At 44.4% G+C, this 14,216-nt stretch overlaps 1 protein-coding gene across 2 annotated transcripts in view; it reads right to left on the minus strand.

The window, feature by feature from the left end:
• The window catches only part of LOC147726460 (complement component C6-like), a 1,142,533-nt gene that overhangs the window by 837,353 nt on the left and 290,964 nt on the right, over nucleotides 1–14,216 (minus strand). For both annotated transcript variants that reach the window (XM_086960582.1, XM_086960583.1), the window contains exon 6: nucleotides 6,593–6,731. In XM_086960582.1, the coding sequence (XP_086816708.1) occupies nucleotides 6,593–6,731 (139 nt within the window). The remainder of the gene's footprint in view (nucleotides 1–6,592; nucleotides 6,732–14,216) is intronic.

Below are 14,216 nucleotides of genomic sequence, written 5' to 3' on the forward strand. Positions count from 1 at the left end.
CAGCTGCCCTACAGGTCCTTACTTGTGTTTCTCTTAGGATTGGCATCAGGAGGATATTCCTTAAATTGTCTAAGGCCAGGCAGATACATAATAGGTGTAATAGCGACTCTTCTCCCTTGTCACAGAGGCAACAATCCAAGTCCGTAACCATTTTGGGGTGAGGTCTTTGATCGGAAACCACCCCAATCTCAGTAATCTTAGTTTCCTCTACTGATCCCTGAAACATTCTTGTAAATAGGTTTGTTGTTTCAGTAGTTTGTATGTTGGTATCACAATCCAGGCATGACTTTTGCCAGTCACTAATGCTTTGTCTATTTGCAACAATGTTTGCTAGTAATTTGTTTAAAAGCGAGGAATGAGATTGGTGAATGTCAATTTTCTTCCAGGTTTAGCAATAGAAGCGCGTGCCTGAGAGTCTTGCATGTGAAATTAGTCTGTCTAGCCTGTTTTTTGACCTCCTCCCAACAGTGATGTGCTAGAGTGTTGTCTTCAGCGTCCCTCATTTGCCAGTAATATTTGGCCAGGACACCTTGTCTGGCCTGTATCTGGTTTGTTAATCAGTATTCCAGGCGTATTTGCGCTTGGGATGTATGGTGTGGAATTAAGAACAGTTTTTTTAACAATCTTGAATGGGCAAGATTTAGCGTTTTAGAGTATTTGGTGTCCATCATTTCCAAGCCTTATGTGATAGAGGGCAGAAATTTTGCTGCTACAACCTTTAGTAAGTGATTGGTTGAGCTTCCACTTTTTGTATAGTTTTGAAAGCGAATTGTAGTTGTTTTGATTTAGTTTTACTGAGGTCTAAATGATGTTTATAGTTTAATTTGCTATCTAGTAGGACACCCAAGTATTTATATTCATCCACCTGTTTTAGAGTGCAAGAATTTATCCTCCAAACAAATTTTGAGTGCTGGTGAAGGTGTGGTACTTAAAACTGGGAAATGTAAATCTATTTGCAGTGAGGTAGAGTACCTGGGGCATTTGTTGTCTCATGAAGGTATTAGACCTAGGGAAGATCTGGTGGCGACTATTACTAATGCTTCTCCCAGCGACAAGTTTGGTGTTAAGTCACTACTAGGGGTATTTGAGAATTACTTGTGTTTTATTTCTGACTTTGTCACCATTATGCATCCCATCAGCAGCCTGTTTTGAGAGATGCCTATGTCAAGTACTCTGTCATAGAGAAAGAATTGCTAGTTTGTTTGTGGGCCATAGAGAAATTTCATTCATACATCTGGGGCAGGCGATTCAGATTACAAACTGATCACAAGCCTTTGGTAGGTATTTTCAGTAAATGTTGTGCCCCTAGGATCTTGAGTATGGTCTCCAGATTGTGGCAGTACCAATTTGATGTGTCCCACATTGCTGGTGGAAGGAATAAACGAGAGCTGAGTTTTTATCCCGCTTTCCATAAAAAAAAAGATGAGAGTGAGGACGTGAATTTCAGTGAACTTTGTGATGAGAATTGGGATGATTGCTTTGTAGCTGCTCTGGACATACCTAAGTCCGAGATAGGTTCTGAAGATGACTGGAAAAATGTGTTGAGTGATGATGCTTTATTACAGCAAGTATGTGAGTTTGTGAAGAAAGGTTGGCCTAGTTAAAACTGTTTAGTCTCCCCTTCTACTGTAAGGTTGAGGATGAAATCTCTATTGAGGATGGAATGTTGTTATGCTGCGATAAGCTTGTTCCTCCTCAGGCGGTCAGGCAAGCCATTATTAAAAATGTTCATATGGGGCATTTGGATGCAACACTTACTAAGGGCTGTATCCGAGAACTTTTCTGGTGGCCAAGGATGGATGGGGGGATTGATGAGGTTGTGGCTAATTTTTGTGTGTGTGATGCTGCTGACAAGAGTTTCAAAGTTGTGTCACCTCCCTTATTACCTGTTGAATGTCCTTCTGGCACATTAGGCATTGATGTTTTGGAACCGTTTGATTGTTTGCCTGGCGGCTGCAGGTATATATTAGCACTAATAGATTATGCATCCAAATGGCCTGCAGTTAAGCTTGTATGAAAAGCTAATGCTTCAAGTGTTGTGACATTTGTACACGATGTCTTCTTGAGAGAAGGGTTTCCTGAAACTCTTGTCTCCGACAATGGAACTCAATTTGTGAGTGGTAAGGTTGAAGCATTTCTTCCTTCATATAGAATAAAGCATTCCAAAAGTTCCTTATACCACCCACAGACAAATGGTCTTGTTGAGAGAATGAATTTGGTGGTGGGGAGTGCATTAAGTGGGCAAAATCAGGCAGTTATAATATTGGTATATCGTTGAATAGCATGTTGGGGTTCCATAGAACTACACCTCATTCTTTCACCAAAGTCTCACCTTTTGAGGTGCTTAGGGGACACTATTTTTAGGCCTGGGTGGATGAGTAAATTGCTTACATCAGAGTCTGATTTAAAGACGCTCATGGAGATGTTGAGATGAAATATATCCTAAAATCAGGTTAAACAGAAAGCCTGGTATGATCACAATAAAGGTGTAAAAAAGTTCCCCTGGTGGTGGGTGATTTGGTCAGGTTTAAGTCTCACACTCATGTGAAGAAAGGGGAAAGCAAATTTGGTGAACCAACTGGAGTTGTGAGAATTGACAATATTGCGGTCCAAGTCATGGGTGGGCAATGGTGGAACATTTCCAAAATTGTTAAAATGAATATCAGTGCCAAGAATGGTTCTGACAAGGTTGCCTTGAACAATAACACTGGCTCCAGGGAGGATTGTTGTGAACTCCGGAGAAGTTTTAGATTTTCAGTCACTCCTAAGCGGTTGCAGGAGTAGTCTTGTATTTATATATACGTTTTTTTTGTTTGTATTGTTCCAAGGAAGGAGGGAAGGTGTGTAGTATTGTGCAGTGCTGTTTGAGAATAATACTTCCTTCTGCCTTGTCTCTGGTTGCAGGAAAAAGCATTCTCTGTCAGTGTTCCAAGTTTGCTCTGATGCTGGGACTGAGCTAAGGATGGATTCTGAGAATGTTGGGTTCAACTGGTCGTCAGTTGAAGCTGTGGTGATGGCTGGTGGAGTCCTGGTTCCTTGACTCTACAACCATGTTGCCTGTAATAAAACACCTCGACCTACCTTGGCTCCAGCTTCTTCTCTACATTAACCTTTTCAGTAGGACTAATCTATTCCCTGTATCTGGCCTACACTCCATCACGGTTAGCCTGAACTTGTGATTTTCCCGTGGTGTAGCACGATTAGATGATTGCAAGTGGTGCTTTATGCTTTTAAGCTTTCTATCAACCTAAAACTTAAAATTGCATATCTCCCGGTCTGCATATTGGATGTTTGTCATTTTGTCTCATTTCATTTATTAAAATATACTCTATGTTTCTAACTTTCAGGGGGATTTTTCTTGTTTTGTGTTTTCACGTTATTACTGTTTGTGTGCTGCATAAATACTTTACACTTTGCCTTCAAGTTAAGTCTGACTGCTTTATACCAAGTCCCAGAAGTTAAAGTACAGGTTAATTTAGACAATTTATTTGTCACCCTGACAAACATTGTGGTCTTGCAAACAGTGTAGATAGTCTCAATACATGCAAAAATAATCTTCAAAAAGGAGTTTAAAAAATCTAGTGTGGTCATGTCGAAAAGTCACCTTTGCTACAAAAACGGAAGTACCTCAAAGCGCCTTTTAACCATCAAACCATGTAAAAGTCTTAAACGGGCCTCATAATGCAACTAAGGCTTAAAATGTATTTATAACTAATTGGCTCATTGGCATTGCTAGACTATTATTTTGAAAATCTCAATCAGGGTCCATGACCGATAATTCACTGACGGATGGCAAATGGCAGGGAGGTGCCTATTCTACAAATTATGAGTACTGATGTGGAGGTTGCACCATGGCCTCCAAACTTCAGGCTGATGTTTTTCAAATTTCACAAGTGCATGTCATCTTGGTTGGTTTTTTAGACAAAGATTAGCTAATAATTGAAAAGTTTTGGGATATTTCTAAAGTACTGTGCAAACATTTGGAATGGGCCTGCCAGGTTTGACCATATAGCCCTTGTAAGGAATAATTTCACAGGATGTACAAAATAATTTATGCACATGTTGGGAGTTCAATGATGAAACCAGGTTAAAGTTCAAAAATGAATATAGTGTTGCAGGACTTAACACTTAACTTGTTGAAAGGAAAAGAGTAGGAAGTATTTCTCTCAAAATCACAAATGTATCGGCATTGTCCTATAGGGACATTGGTATTATTACACAGAATGTCATCGGTTAAGCCTTTTGTCCTATCTTATGTCATGTTGCAAGTGGTTTCATTTGCAAAAGGAGTAGAAATTCAAGGTTGTTTTGTCCTTCAAAGGGGGAGAGGTAAACTGGACAGACAGTAGCATGTTTCAGAGTATTGTATGATAACCTACGACCCCGAGCTTTGCTGACCTTTGTGAAAAACTCATTAAAAAAAAAAAAAGTAGTCCTTCGGGCGGTTGTGTGCCTGTGCAACCGGGGGTTTGCCTAGATACGCCCCGCAAGGGGCATGAGTAGAGTTATTACCATAATGGCGCAGTAGATGGGTGGTTCGCCACCGTGCTGATTGGCTCATCAGGCTGGCAGGTGGCGAGAATGTGGCCTGCCCTTGGATCGCCCGTAAGATAACCCACTGTGATTACATAACGTTGTATGTAATAAACCTGCAGCAACTTTTCCCAATCTAACACTGGTGTCTGTGTGTTATTTGCGGAATGTTGGGTATGTTATGGGGCGTGGGGTTCTGTTGACCTGATGTGACTATGGAGGGTGCAAATAAAGAACATGATGTGGTTTTACGAAATTACATGCATTCATTGGACGTACCAAGCTAATTTCTACATGTTTTCTGTAGTATTACACACAGATGCTTTTCCCGCTGGAACAAGGTGAATGTAATATAATAACTGGAATGGCGATCACCAAGTGAACACACTTCCTAACCCCCTTGATTATCATGTTTCTGCCTGGCCTATCAGTCCGCATTAGTGGATGTAGGGAACGGGTTAACGGCGCAGTAGCATAGTCATGCGAGTAGCGCGACTCTTCAAGTACTCAGCATGCCGCCGAAAAGAGACACTTCCCATTACAGTACCACACCCAGGAGCACCTTTCTACCACAATAATAAACCACAGCATCAACGCACAGTGTGGCACTGACGTGTATGGAGATACCTACTCGGGGAACCACACTCATTTGCATCAATTGCTGCTGCAGAACCTAAGAGCAGCGTTCTGTTCTAGGGAGGTACGTCATTACATTTGCCATTTTCGGTGAAAATAAAAAGGCAGCTCAGAATAAGAAAGATACATATAAATGATAGGAGCAGTCGGGCCGGAAGATATGTATTTTAAGTATTTTAGGGGGAAGAAAGTTAGGCATCTTTAAGTCATTGAAGTTGTAAAAAGGTACTATCACTTTACATTTATGCTGATTGTAAGATTTGTTGACGGTCATATTCAGCACAATGGAAATGTGTAGTTTCCTATGATTATTCACATAATAATTCCAAATTTGTAAAGCACGATTTATCACCCCTAAGAGTATGCAGCCACAAGGGGCTGATGGGAAGATTGGGAGGCATATTTACAATAAAGTGGCGAAGCGTGTCATAACATGTAGTAATTTTAAAAATCTGGCATGGATCCGGCCTTCCAGGACTGGTTTGAAGACCCCTGGCCCAGAAGAAACATTTACAAGAACATTGTGCAGCCCTGCGTTTCCTCCTGCACTGGAGCTAACTTTAGCTGCCTAGAGCCAATGCAGGCAGCCTTGCACCATAGTGCAAGGTTGCTGTGATTTGAGCTGAAGATTGTTTATATGTAGGATGGAGGACCTTCCTGCATATAAGCAATCATAGGTCATTTGCTCTTTCTATGTGTGCTGCACAAGGCAGCACACATGGAAACAGCAAAACGAGGAGAAATAAAGCATTTCTCCTTGTTTCGCCTGTTTAATCCCAGGGTTTCCCTGGTCTTAATTTTGCCGCTGTCTATTATTTATGCTGTTCTTGTAAATAGGAGGCAACATCAAAATCAATGCATGATTGACCCTGGACAATAGCCCACTTTGGGGCAGATTTTCAAGCCCCTATAGCCATCACAACGTCACTTTCAGTCAGGTTGTGATGGCGATCGGGGCTTTGCCTTATTTACAAGGCATCGTTAACCTACTTAACGTGGCATTGCCTTGTAAATAAGGCACCCTTTCATGCTGTATTTAGTGTGAAAGGGGAGAGCAATGCGTGTTGCGTTGTGGTGGTGATAGGGGCTTGTTAATATGCTCCTAAGTGAGCTATTGCCCAGAGTCAAATGATGCTGAGCTGAGCTGCCGCTGTTGCCGGGAATCAAATTGCGAGCTCCACGCTGAGTCAGCCGCTCTGGCCACTGTGCCACACCTCTCCCATATTCTTCAGTGAATTTCTAATGCTACGCTTTGTATTATCTTAACACCTTTTTTAACACGTCTGCACCCATTTAGGTAAGCATTAACCTTCTTTACACTGTAATCGTTTGTTGATCTTTTTGCACATATTCTGGGTCTCTGTCTATGGTACATGTAGTCCCAGTGTACCTTAGAGATACAGCTCTCACGCACAGCTCCTACCTGAAAGTTGATATTCTCAATGTTTCCAGGAACACGAAAAGTTTTTCTGGTATCATTACTTTTCACGGTTCTGCACTTTCCACCCGTGAAAGTGTTATCTAGGACTTCACCTCGACTTTCTCCTGCTAGGAGATTGAACCTGGGAAGAAATTTCAATCACGCTGTTAGAAACGCGTATTGGAGACATGATTTAGTTTCATACAAACTTGAAAGTAGATGCAATTTTTTATGAAGATGAGAAAACCACATTACAGCTAAAGCTCAAATGTGCTGTACTCTACGAGTGGTTGGACATTTAGTGACAGAATAATTATTTAATGGTGAAGATACCCTTGGGTCACGTTCATGCTTTATAAAACACTCAAAATAAAAAATGAAAAAATTGTATTCAAACTCCTCTCCTGTCTCTTAGCTGTCTATTATAGTAGTTAAACAACAAGGGGTGGTGATGGACGGAGTTTCTGAATTAAGCAGAATACTCTCACCCAGTCAAGAGATCAGGGCTTGATCCAACACAGTTTTTTTAGCTCACTGCACCATCCCAGCTCGGAACCTGGCTATATGCAAATTAGTCTGTTCCTGTCCCAGTGCATGATGGGAACAGGGCAAACCAAACTACCAAGCCAATTTTTTCACTGGGAAGGAAACAAGCTTCCGGGGACCGGTTTCTGGCATTACAGCCGTCTTCGGCCCGGCTTGCTTGAATCCTGATGGTGCAATGAGCAAGGGACTAACGTCTGAGTATACCCTTCCACGCTTATGGTAGACAAAATATTTAAAAAACAAGGGGTGGTGATGGACGGAGTTTCTGAATTAAGCAGAATACTCTCACCCAGTCAAGAGATCAGGGCTTGATGCAACACAGTTTTTTAGCTCAGTGCACCATCCCAGCTCAGAACCTGGCTATATGCAAATTAGTCTGTTCCTGTCCCAGTGCATGATGGGAACAGGGCAAACCAAACTACCAAGCCAATTCTTTCACTGGGGAGGAAACAAGCTTCCAGGGACCGGTTTCTGGCATTACAGCCGTCTTCGGCCCGGCTTGCTTGAATCCTGATGGTGCAATGAGCAAGGGACTAACGTCTGAGTATACCCTTCCACGCTTATGGTGGACAAAATAATTAAACAACAAGGGGTGGTGATGGACGGAGTTTCTGAATTAAGCAGAATACTCTCACCCAGTCAAGATATCAGGGCTTGATCCAACACAGCAAGCCGGGCGGAAGACGGCTGTAATGCCAGAAACCGGTCCCCGGAAGCTTGTTTCCTTCCCAGTGAAAGAATTGGCTTGGTAGTTTGGTCTGCCCTGTTCCCATGATGCACTGGGCCAGGGACAGACTAATTTGCATATAGCCAGGTTCTGAGCTGGGATGGTGCAGTGAGCTAAAAAATGGTGTTGGATCAAGCCCTGATCTCTTGACTGGGTGAGAGTATTCTGCTTCATTCAGAAACTCTGTCCATCACCACCCCCTGTTGTTTAATTATTTTGTCCAGAATAAGCGTGGAAGGGTATACTCAGACGTGAGTTCCTTGCTCATTGCACCATCAGGATTCAAGCAAGCCGGGCCGAAGACGGCTGTAATGCCAGAAAACGGTCCCCGGAAGCTTGTTTCCTTCCCAGTGAAAGAATTGGCTTGGTAGTTTGGTCTGCCCTGTTCCCATGATGCACTGGGCCAGGGACAGGCTAATTTGCCTATAGCCAGGTTCTGAGCTGGGATGGTGCAGTGAGCTAAAAAATGGTGTTGGATCAAGCCCTGATCTCTTGACTGGGTGAGAGTATTCTGCTTCATTCAGAAACTCTGTCCATCACCACCCCCTGTTGTTTCATTATTTTGTCCACCATGAGCATGGAAGGGTATACTCAGATGTGAGTCCCTTGCTCATTGCATCATCAGGATTCAAGCAAGCCGGGCCGAAGACGGCTGTAATGCCAGAAACCGGTCCCCGGAAGCTTGTTTCCTTCCCAGTGAAAGATTTGGCTTTGTAGTTTGGTCTGCCCTGTTCCCATGATGCACTGGGCCAGGGACAGACTAATTTGCATATAGCCAGGTACTGAGCTGGGATGGTGCAGTGAGCTAAAAAATGGTGTTGGATCAAGCCCTGATCTCTTGACTGGGTGAGAGTATTCTGCTTCATTCAGAAACTCTGTCCATCACCACCCCCTGTTGTTTAATTGTTTTGTCCACCACAAGCGTGGAAGGGTATACTCAGACGTGAGTCCCTTGCTCATTGCACCATCAGGATTCAAGCAAGCCAGGCCGAAGACGGCTGTAATGCCAGAAACCGGTCCCCGGAAGCTTGTTTCCTTCCCAGTGAAAGAATTGGCTTGGTAGTTTGGTCTGCCCTGTTCCCATGATGCACTGGGCCAGGGACAGACTAATTTGCAGATAGCCAGGTTCTGAGCTGGGATGGTGCAGTGAGCTAAAAAATGGTGTTGGATCAAGCCCTGATCTCTTGACTGGGTGAGAGTATTCTGCTTCATTCAGAAACTCTGTCCATCACCACCCCCTGTTGTTTAATTATTTTGTCCACCATAAGCGTGGAAGGGTACACTCAGATGTGAGTCCCTTGCTCATTGCACCATCAGGATTCAAGCAAGCCGGGCCGAAGACGGCTGTAATGCCAGAAACCGGTCCCCGGAAGCTTGTTTCCTTCCCAGTGAAAGAATTGGCTTGGTAGTTTGGTCTGCCCTGTTCCCATGATACACTGAGCCAGGGCCAGACTAATTTGCATTTAGCCAGGTTCTGAGCTGGGATGGTGCAGTGAGCTAAAAAATGGTGTTGGATCAAGCCCTGATCTCTTGACTGGGTGAGAGTATTCTTCTTCATTCAGAAACTCTGTCCATCACCACCCCCTGTTGTATAATTATTTTGTCCACCATAAGCGTGGAAGGGTATAGTCAGACATGAGTCCCTTGCTCATTGCACCATCAGGATTCAAGCAAGCCGGGCCGAAGACGGCTGTAATGCCAGAAACCAGTTCCCGGAAGCTTGTTTCCTTCCCAGTGAAATAATTGGCTTGGTAGTTTGGTCTGCCCTGTTCCCATGATGCACTGGGCCAGGGACAGACTAATTTGCATATAGCCAGGTTCTGAGCTGGGATGGTGCAGTGAGCTAAAAAATGGTGTTGGATCAAGCCCTGATCTCTTGACTGGGTGAGAGTATTCTGCTTCATTCAGAAACTCTGTCCATCACCACCCCCTGTTGTTTAATTATTTTGTCCACCATAAGCGTGGAAGGGTATACTCAGACGTGAGTCCCTTGCTCATTGCACCATCAGGATTCAAGCAAGCCGGGCCGAAGACGGATGTAATGCCAGAAACCGGTCCCCGGAAGCTTGTTTCCTTCCCAGTGAAAGAATTGGCTTGGTAGTTTGGTCTGCCCTGTTCCCATGATGCACTGGGCCAGGGACAGACTAATTTGCATATAGCCAAGTTCTGAGCTGGGATGGTGCAGTGAGCTAAAAAATGGTGTTGGATCAAGCCCTGATCTCTTGACTGGGTGAGAGTATTCTGCTTCAGTCAGAAACTCTGTCCATCACCACCCCCTGTTGTTTAATTATTTTGTCCACCATAAGCGTGGAAGGGTATACTCAGACGTGAGTCCCTTGCTCATTGCACCATCAGGATTCAAGCAAGCCGGGCCGAAGACGGCTGGTAATGCCAGAAACCGGTCCCCGGAAGCTTGTTTCCTTCCCAGTGAAAGAATTGGCTTGGTAGTTTGGTCTGCCCTGTTCCCATGATGCACTGGGCCAGGGACAGACTAATTTGCATATATCCAGGTTCTGAGCTGGGATGGTGCAGTGAGCTAAAAAATGGTGTTGGATCAAGCCCTGATCTCTTGACTGGGTGAGAGTATTCTGCTTCATTCAGAAACTCTGTCCATCACCACCCCCTGTTGTTTAATTATTTTGTCCACCATAAGCGTGGAAGGGTATACTCAGATATGAGTCCCTTGCTCATTGCACCATCAGGATTCAAGCAAGCCGGGCCGAAGACGGATGTAATGCCAGAAACCGGTCCCCGGAAGCTTGTTTCCTTCCCAGTGAAAGAATTGGCTTGGTAGTTTGGTCTGCCCTGTTCCCATGATGCACTGGGCCAGGGACAGACAAATTTGCATATAGCCAGGTTCTGAGCTGGGATGGTTCAGTGAGCTAAAAAATGGTGTTGGATCAAGCCCTGATCTCTTGACTGGGTGAGAGTATTCTGCTTCATTCAGAAACTCTGTCCATCACCACCCGTGTTGTCTATTATAGTAGAGCAGGTCCTTCTATATTTGGATTGAATTTACGCCAAGATGTAGGAGTGTTGAAACTTGGCCATGGCAACAACCAAGTCAGAGTTGACAGTAGCCATCCCGGTCCTCCTTTCCGGGCCTCAGAAATTTACAAGGTGTCCTATATGGAAGGCCTTGAGAACACTGCCCAATAATTGCTAATGACCAATAAAGCGGGTAAAAGAGCCATCACCTGAACTCAGCCTAATCCAGTGTTACATCGGCTCTTTGGCATAAAACAGCCATGGGCAAACATTATAAGTCCTGAGTATATGGGTCTACTTGTACCCAGGGTCTGTAAATTAAATTAATTGCACCACCCATTACAGTAGCACTATAAAAACATGATTCCTGGCTTACTATTGCAAACTTGGTGTGCAGTTTTCAAACTGACATTTCTACCTGGCAAAACAATCATTTTGCCCGGCCTAAACCTTCCTTTTTGTGTGTATACTTCTCCCCTATGTCTTGCCCTGAATGCCCACAGGGCAGAATGCATGGTATTTAAAGAGTAGGACATGAATATATGATGTTTTACGTGTCCTTGCAGGTAAAAACCCACAAGCTTTTTTACAAAGTGGCAATGCTGGGTCTCCTATAGATTAACATTGGTTTACACTAGTATCTTCAATAAGTGCTTTAATTCAGTTTGAGAGGAGCTAGAAAAGTGGTCAAGGACTCATTGTAATAGTAACTTAAAAAGCAACCTAATGATCAAGTTGGATTTTATTTACTATTTTAGGTATTACACTTTTAATAGGTTTTTATTTCCCTGCTTAAAACCAAAGGCTCCCCTGCCAATATCCAGCGGTCACCTGACCCCTGATGGCTCCCATGTATTGTCATGTGTATTACTCCCAGACAGTGTACAATGAGGACTGGGAATGGGGAGGGGACCTCCTCCCATGATAGGATGGCCTGGGGAATGTGCCCAGCCCCTTCTTGAGCTTCAGAGGATGCCTTGTTACTGGCAGAGAAAGTTCACATCTTGGCATGCCTCCCATTTGTCACTGTATTCAGGGCTGGCACCAAACCATGTGGACATGGAGGAGCTGACCAGAGCTGGTTTAAGGGGTGGACAAAGGCTTGCCCTCCACCCACAGCTGGAATTGGACTTAAAAGTGGACCGACCCCACATACCTCTCTTCTGAACAGTCCTGGACTTGTGAAGATCATAAGAAACACTAAAACCTGAAGGAAGACTGTACCTGCTTGCCTCAAACGCAGGGCCCCAGAAGAGACTCCAAGTGTTAGTTGGCTACATGGGCACTGTTAAATCTGTGGTCTCTAGTTGGCAGAGGTAGGTACCAAATCCAATGTCCAAATAGGGACCCTTGCTTCCAGTCAGGATAAGGGGATACACTCTTTGGATAACCCCTGCTCACCCCCTTGGTAGCCTGGCATGAGAAGATAGGCTAATCAATGGCAATGTGTAAAGTATTTGTACCAACACTCACAGTAACACAGTGAAAACACCACAAATGGACTCCACACCAGTTTAGAAAAATACAGTAGGTGTTAAAGTTTTTTTATTAACTGTACAATTAATTAATATCTTTACAGTAAAAAGAGAAAGTGAAGAGAACAGTAATTCTAAAAAAAGTCTTTGCTTGTTTAAAAAAAGGTATACACCAGTGCTAGTTAAAATAAATGGTATAAATAAATAAAAAAAATTTAAAAAAACAGAGTAAGAAAAAAGGATACAGCTCCCACAGTCTTTGTCCCATTGATTGGCCTTTCCCAGCAATTGTATGGGTTAGGACAAGTCCATACTTTCTTCCATATGGGGGCGTGCAAGTGGCACTGTCAATGAAACTCCGTGACGAGTGCACTTCAACTCTGATCAGTTGCTTTTGAGGTGAGACTCCTGAGTGATGGAAAACTCTCATTAAGGGATTTTAGTGCTAAACTAATTTGGAGAATGAATTTCGCTGATCTCGCTAGGAACATAGTGTTGGTGGTTGACAAACATAGGGCTGATGCTTCCGAGCATGTTGTTATGCTCCCATTAAGGCAGATCGGGCGCAGCAGTCGCCGGCGTTCATTCTTGGCATGAGCAGATAGGCTTATCAATGGCAATGTGTAAAGTATTTGTACCAAAACTCACAGTAACACAGTGAAAACACCACAAATGGACTCCACACCAGTTTAGAAAAATACAGTATTTTTATCTAGACTACACAGGACCAAAACAAAAAAAATCCAACATACACTGTTCCAAAATAAGTCTTTAAAAAGAGTTCAGAAAACAAGCGATGCGTCACTCCTGAGACCCTGGGGAAGCGATGTGACAACCCCGCTGCACGCAGCGGGTTATTTGCGGCGAATCCGGTCTGTATGGGGAGTGATGTGATACTTTGCATGGATTCCAGGTTTGCAGGTTCTCCGGTAGGAAGCGTCTCGCACAGGCACGATGCGATGATCTTTGGGATGGTGCCGATCTTCGGTGCAGCAGCAATGCGCGGTGCAGCGTTGATCCTCTTCTGTCGCTGCCCCTCGATAAGTTGCAGCTGAACTCTGCAACGATGTTCGCAGCGAGGGGATGAGATCCGCAGGCAAGCGGTGCGACGGTTCTCCGAGCGATGACAGGCTCTGCGACGATATTCGCAGCGATAGGAATCTTCCCGCACCGGGGTGATGCGCTCCGCAAACGAACCACTCGTCGGGTCTTGCAGATGCAACAGGCGCTGCGGCAAACTTCACAGCAACGGGAATTCTCTCGCACTGTCAACGATGCACTCTGCTAGCGAGCGATGCATGCAAAATTGTAGATCTTCTTCTTTTCTTCTTTTCCAGCTCCCCAAACAGAAGGAAACAACCTCCAGAGGCCCGACAAATGGATCAAGCACTCTAGGCATGTCAGAACTCACACAGCAGCAGAGTTCAGGGGGGAAGCTGGGGGTAAAGTCCTTTTGTTCCTGGGACTTCTTAACAGGAGACCAGCTCGTCTCAGGCCCTTGGAGATCTCTTCCAGCAGGGGACACAGCAACAGCAAAGTCACTCCCCTCTCCTTGGCAGAATAGTAACTGCAGGTCAGCCTCCAAACACACAGCAGGGTAGTCATTTCTCTTCAGTCTTCCTGATTTTCTCCTTGGCAAAGGTTCCTTCTTGATTCCAGGATGATCTAAAGTTCAGGGGTTTGGGGTCCTGTGGTTATACCCCAAAAAGTCTTTGATTCCTTTGTGCAGGTGAGCTCTGAGCCTGGTCCAAACCAGTTATGGGTGCTTCCTGCCAGTGGACACCTTCTTCCTTTGCGAGAGAGGGCAGGGTCTTCAGCGGCCCAGCAGGAGGTGGAGCCAGCATTGTGGAAGGCAGGCAAAGCCCTATTCAGGCCCAAGTGCTATCCCTTC

Source organism: Lissotriton vulgaris, chromosome 3_1 (genome assembly GCF_964263255.1).
Source record: "Lissotriton vulgaris chromosome 3_1, aLisVul1.2, whole genome shotgun sequence".
In the NCBI taxonomy this organism is placed as follows: domain Eukaryota; kingdom Metazoa; phylum Chordata; class Amphibia; order Caudata; family Salamandridae; genus Lissotriton; species Lissotriton vulgaris.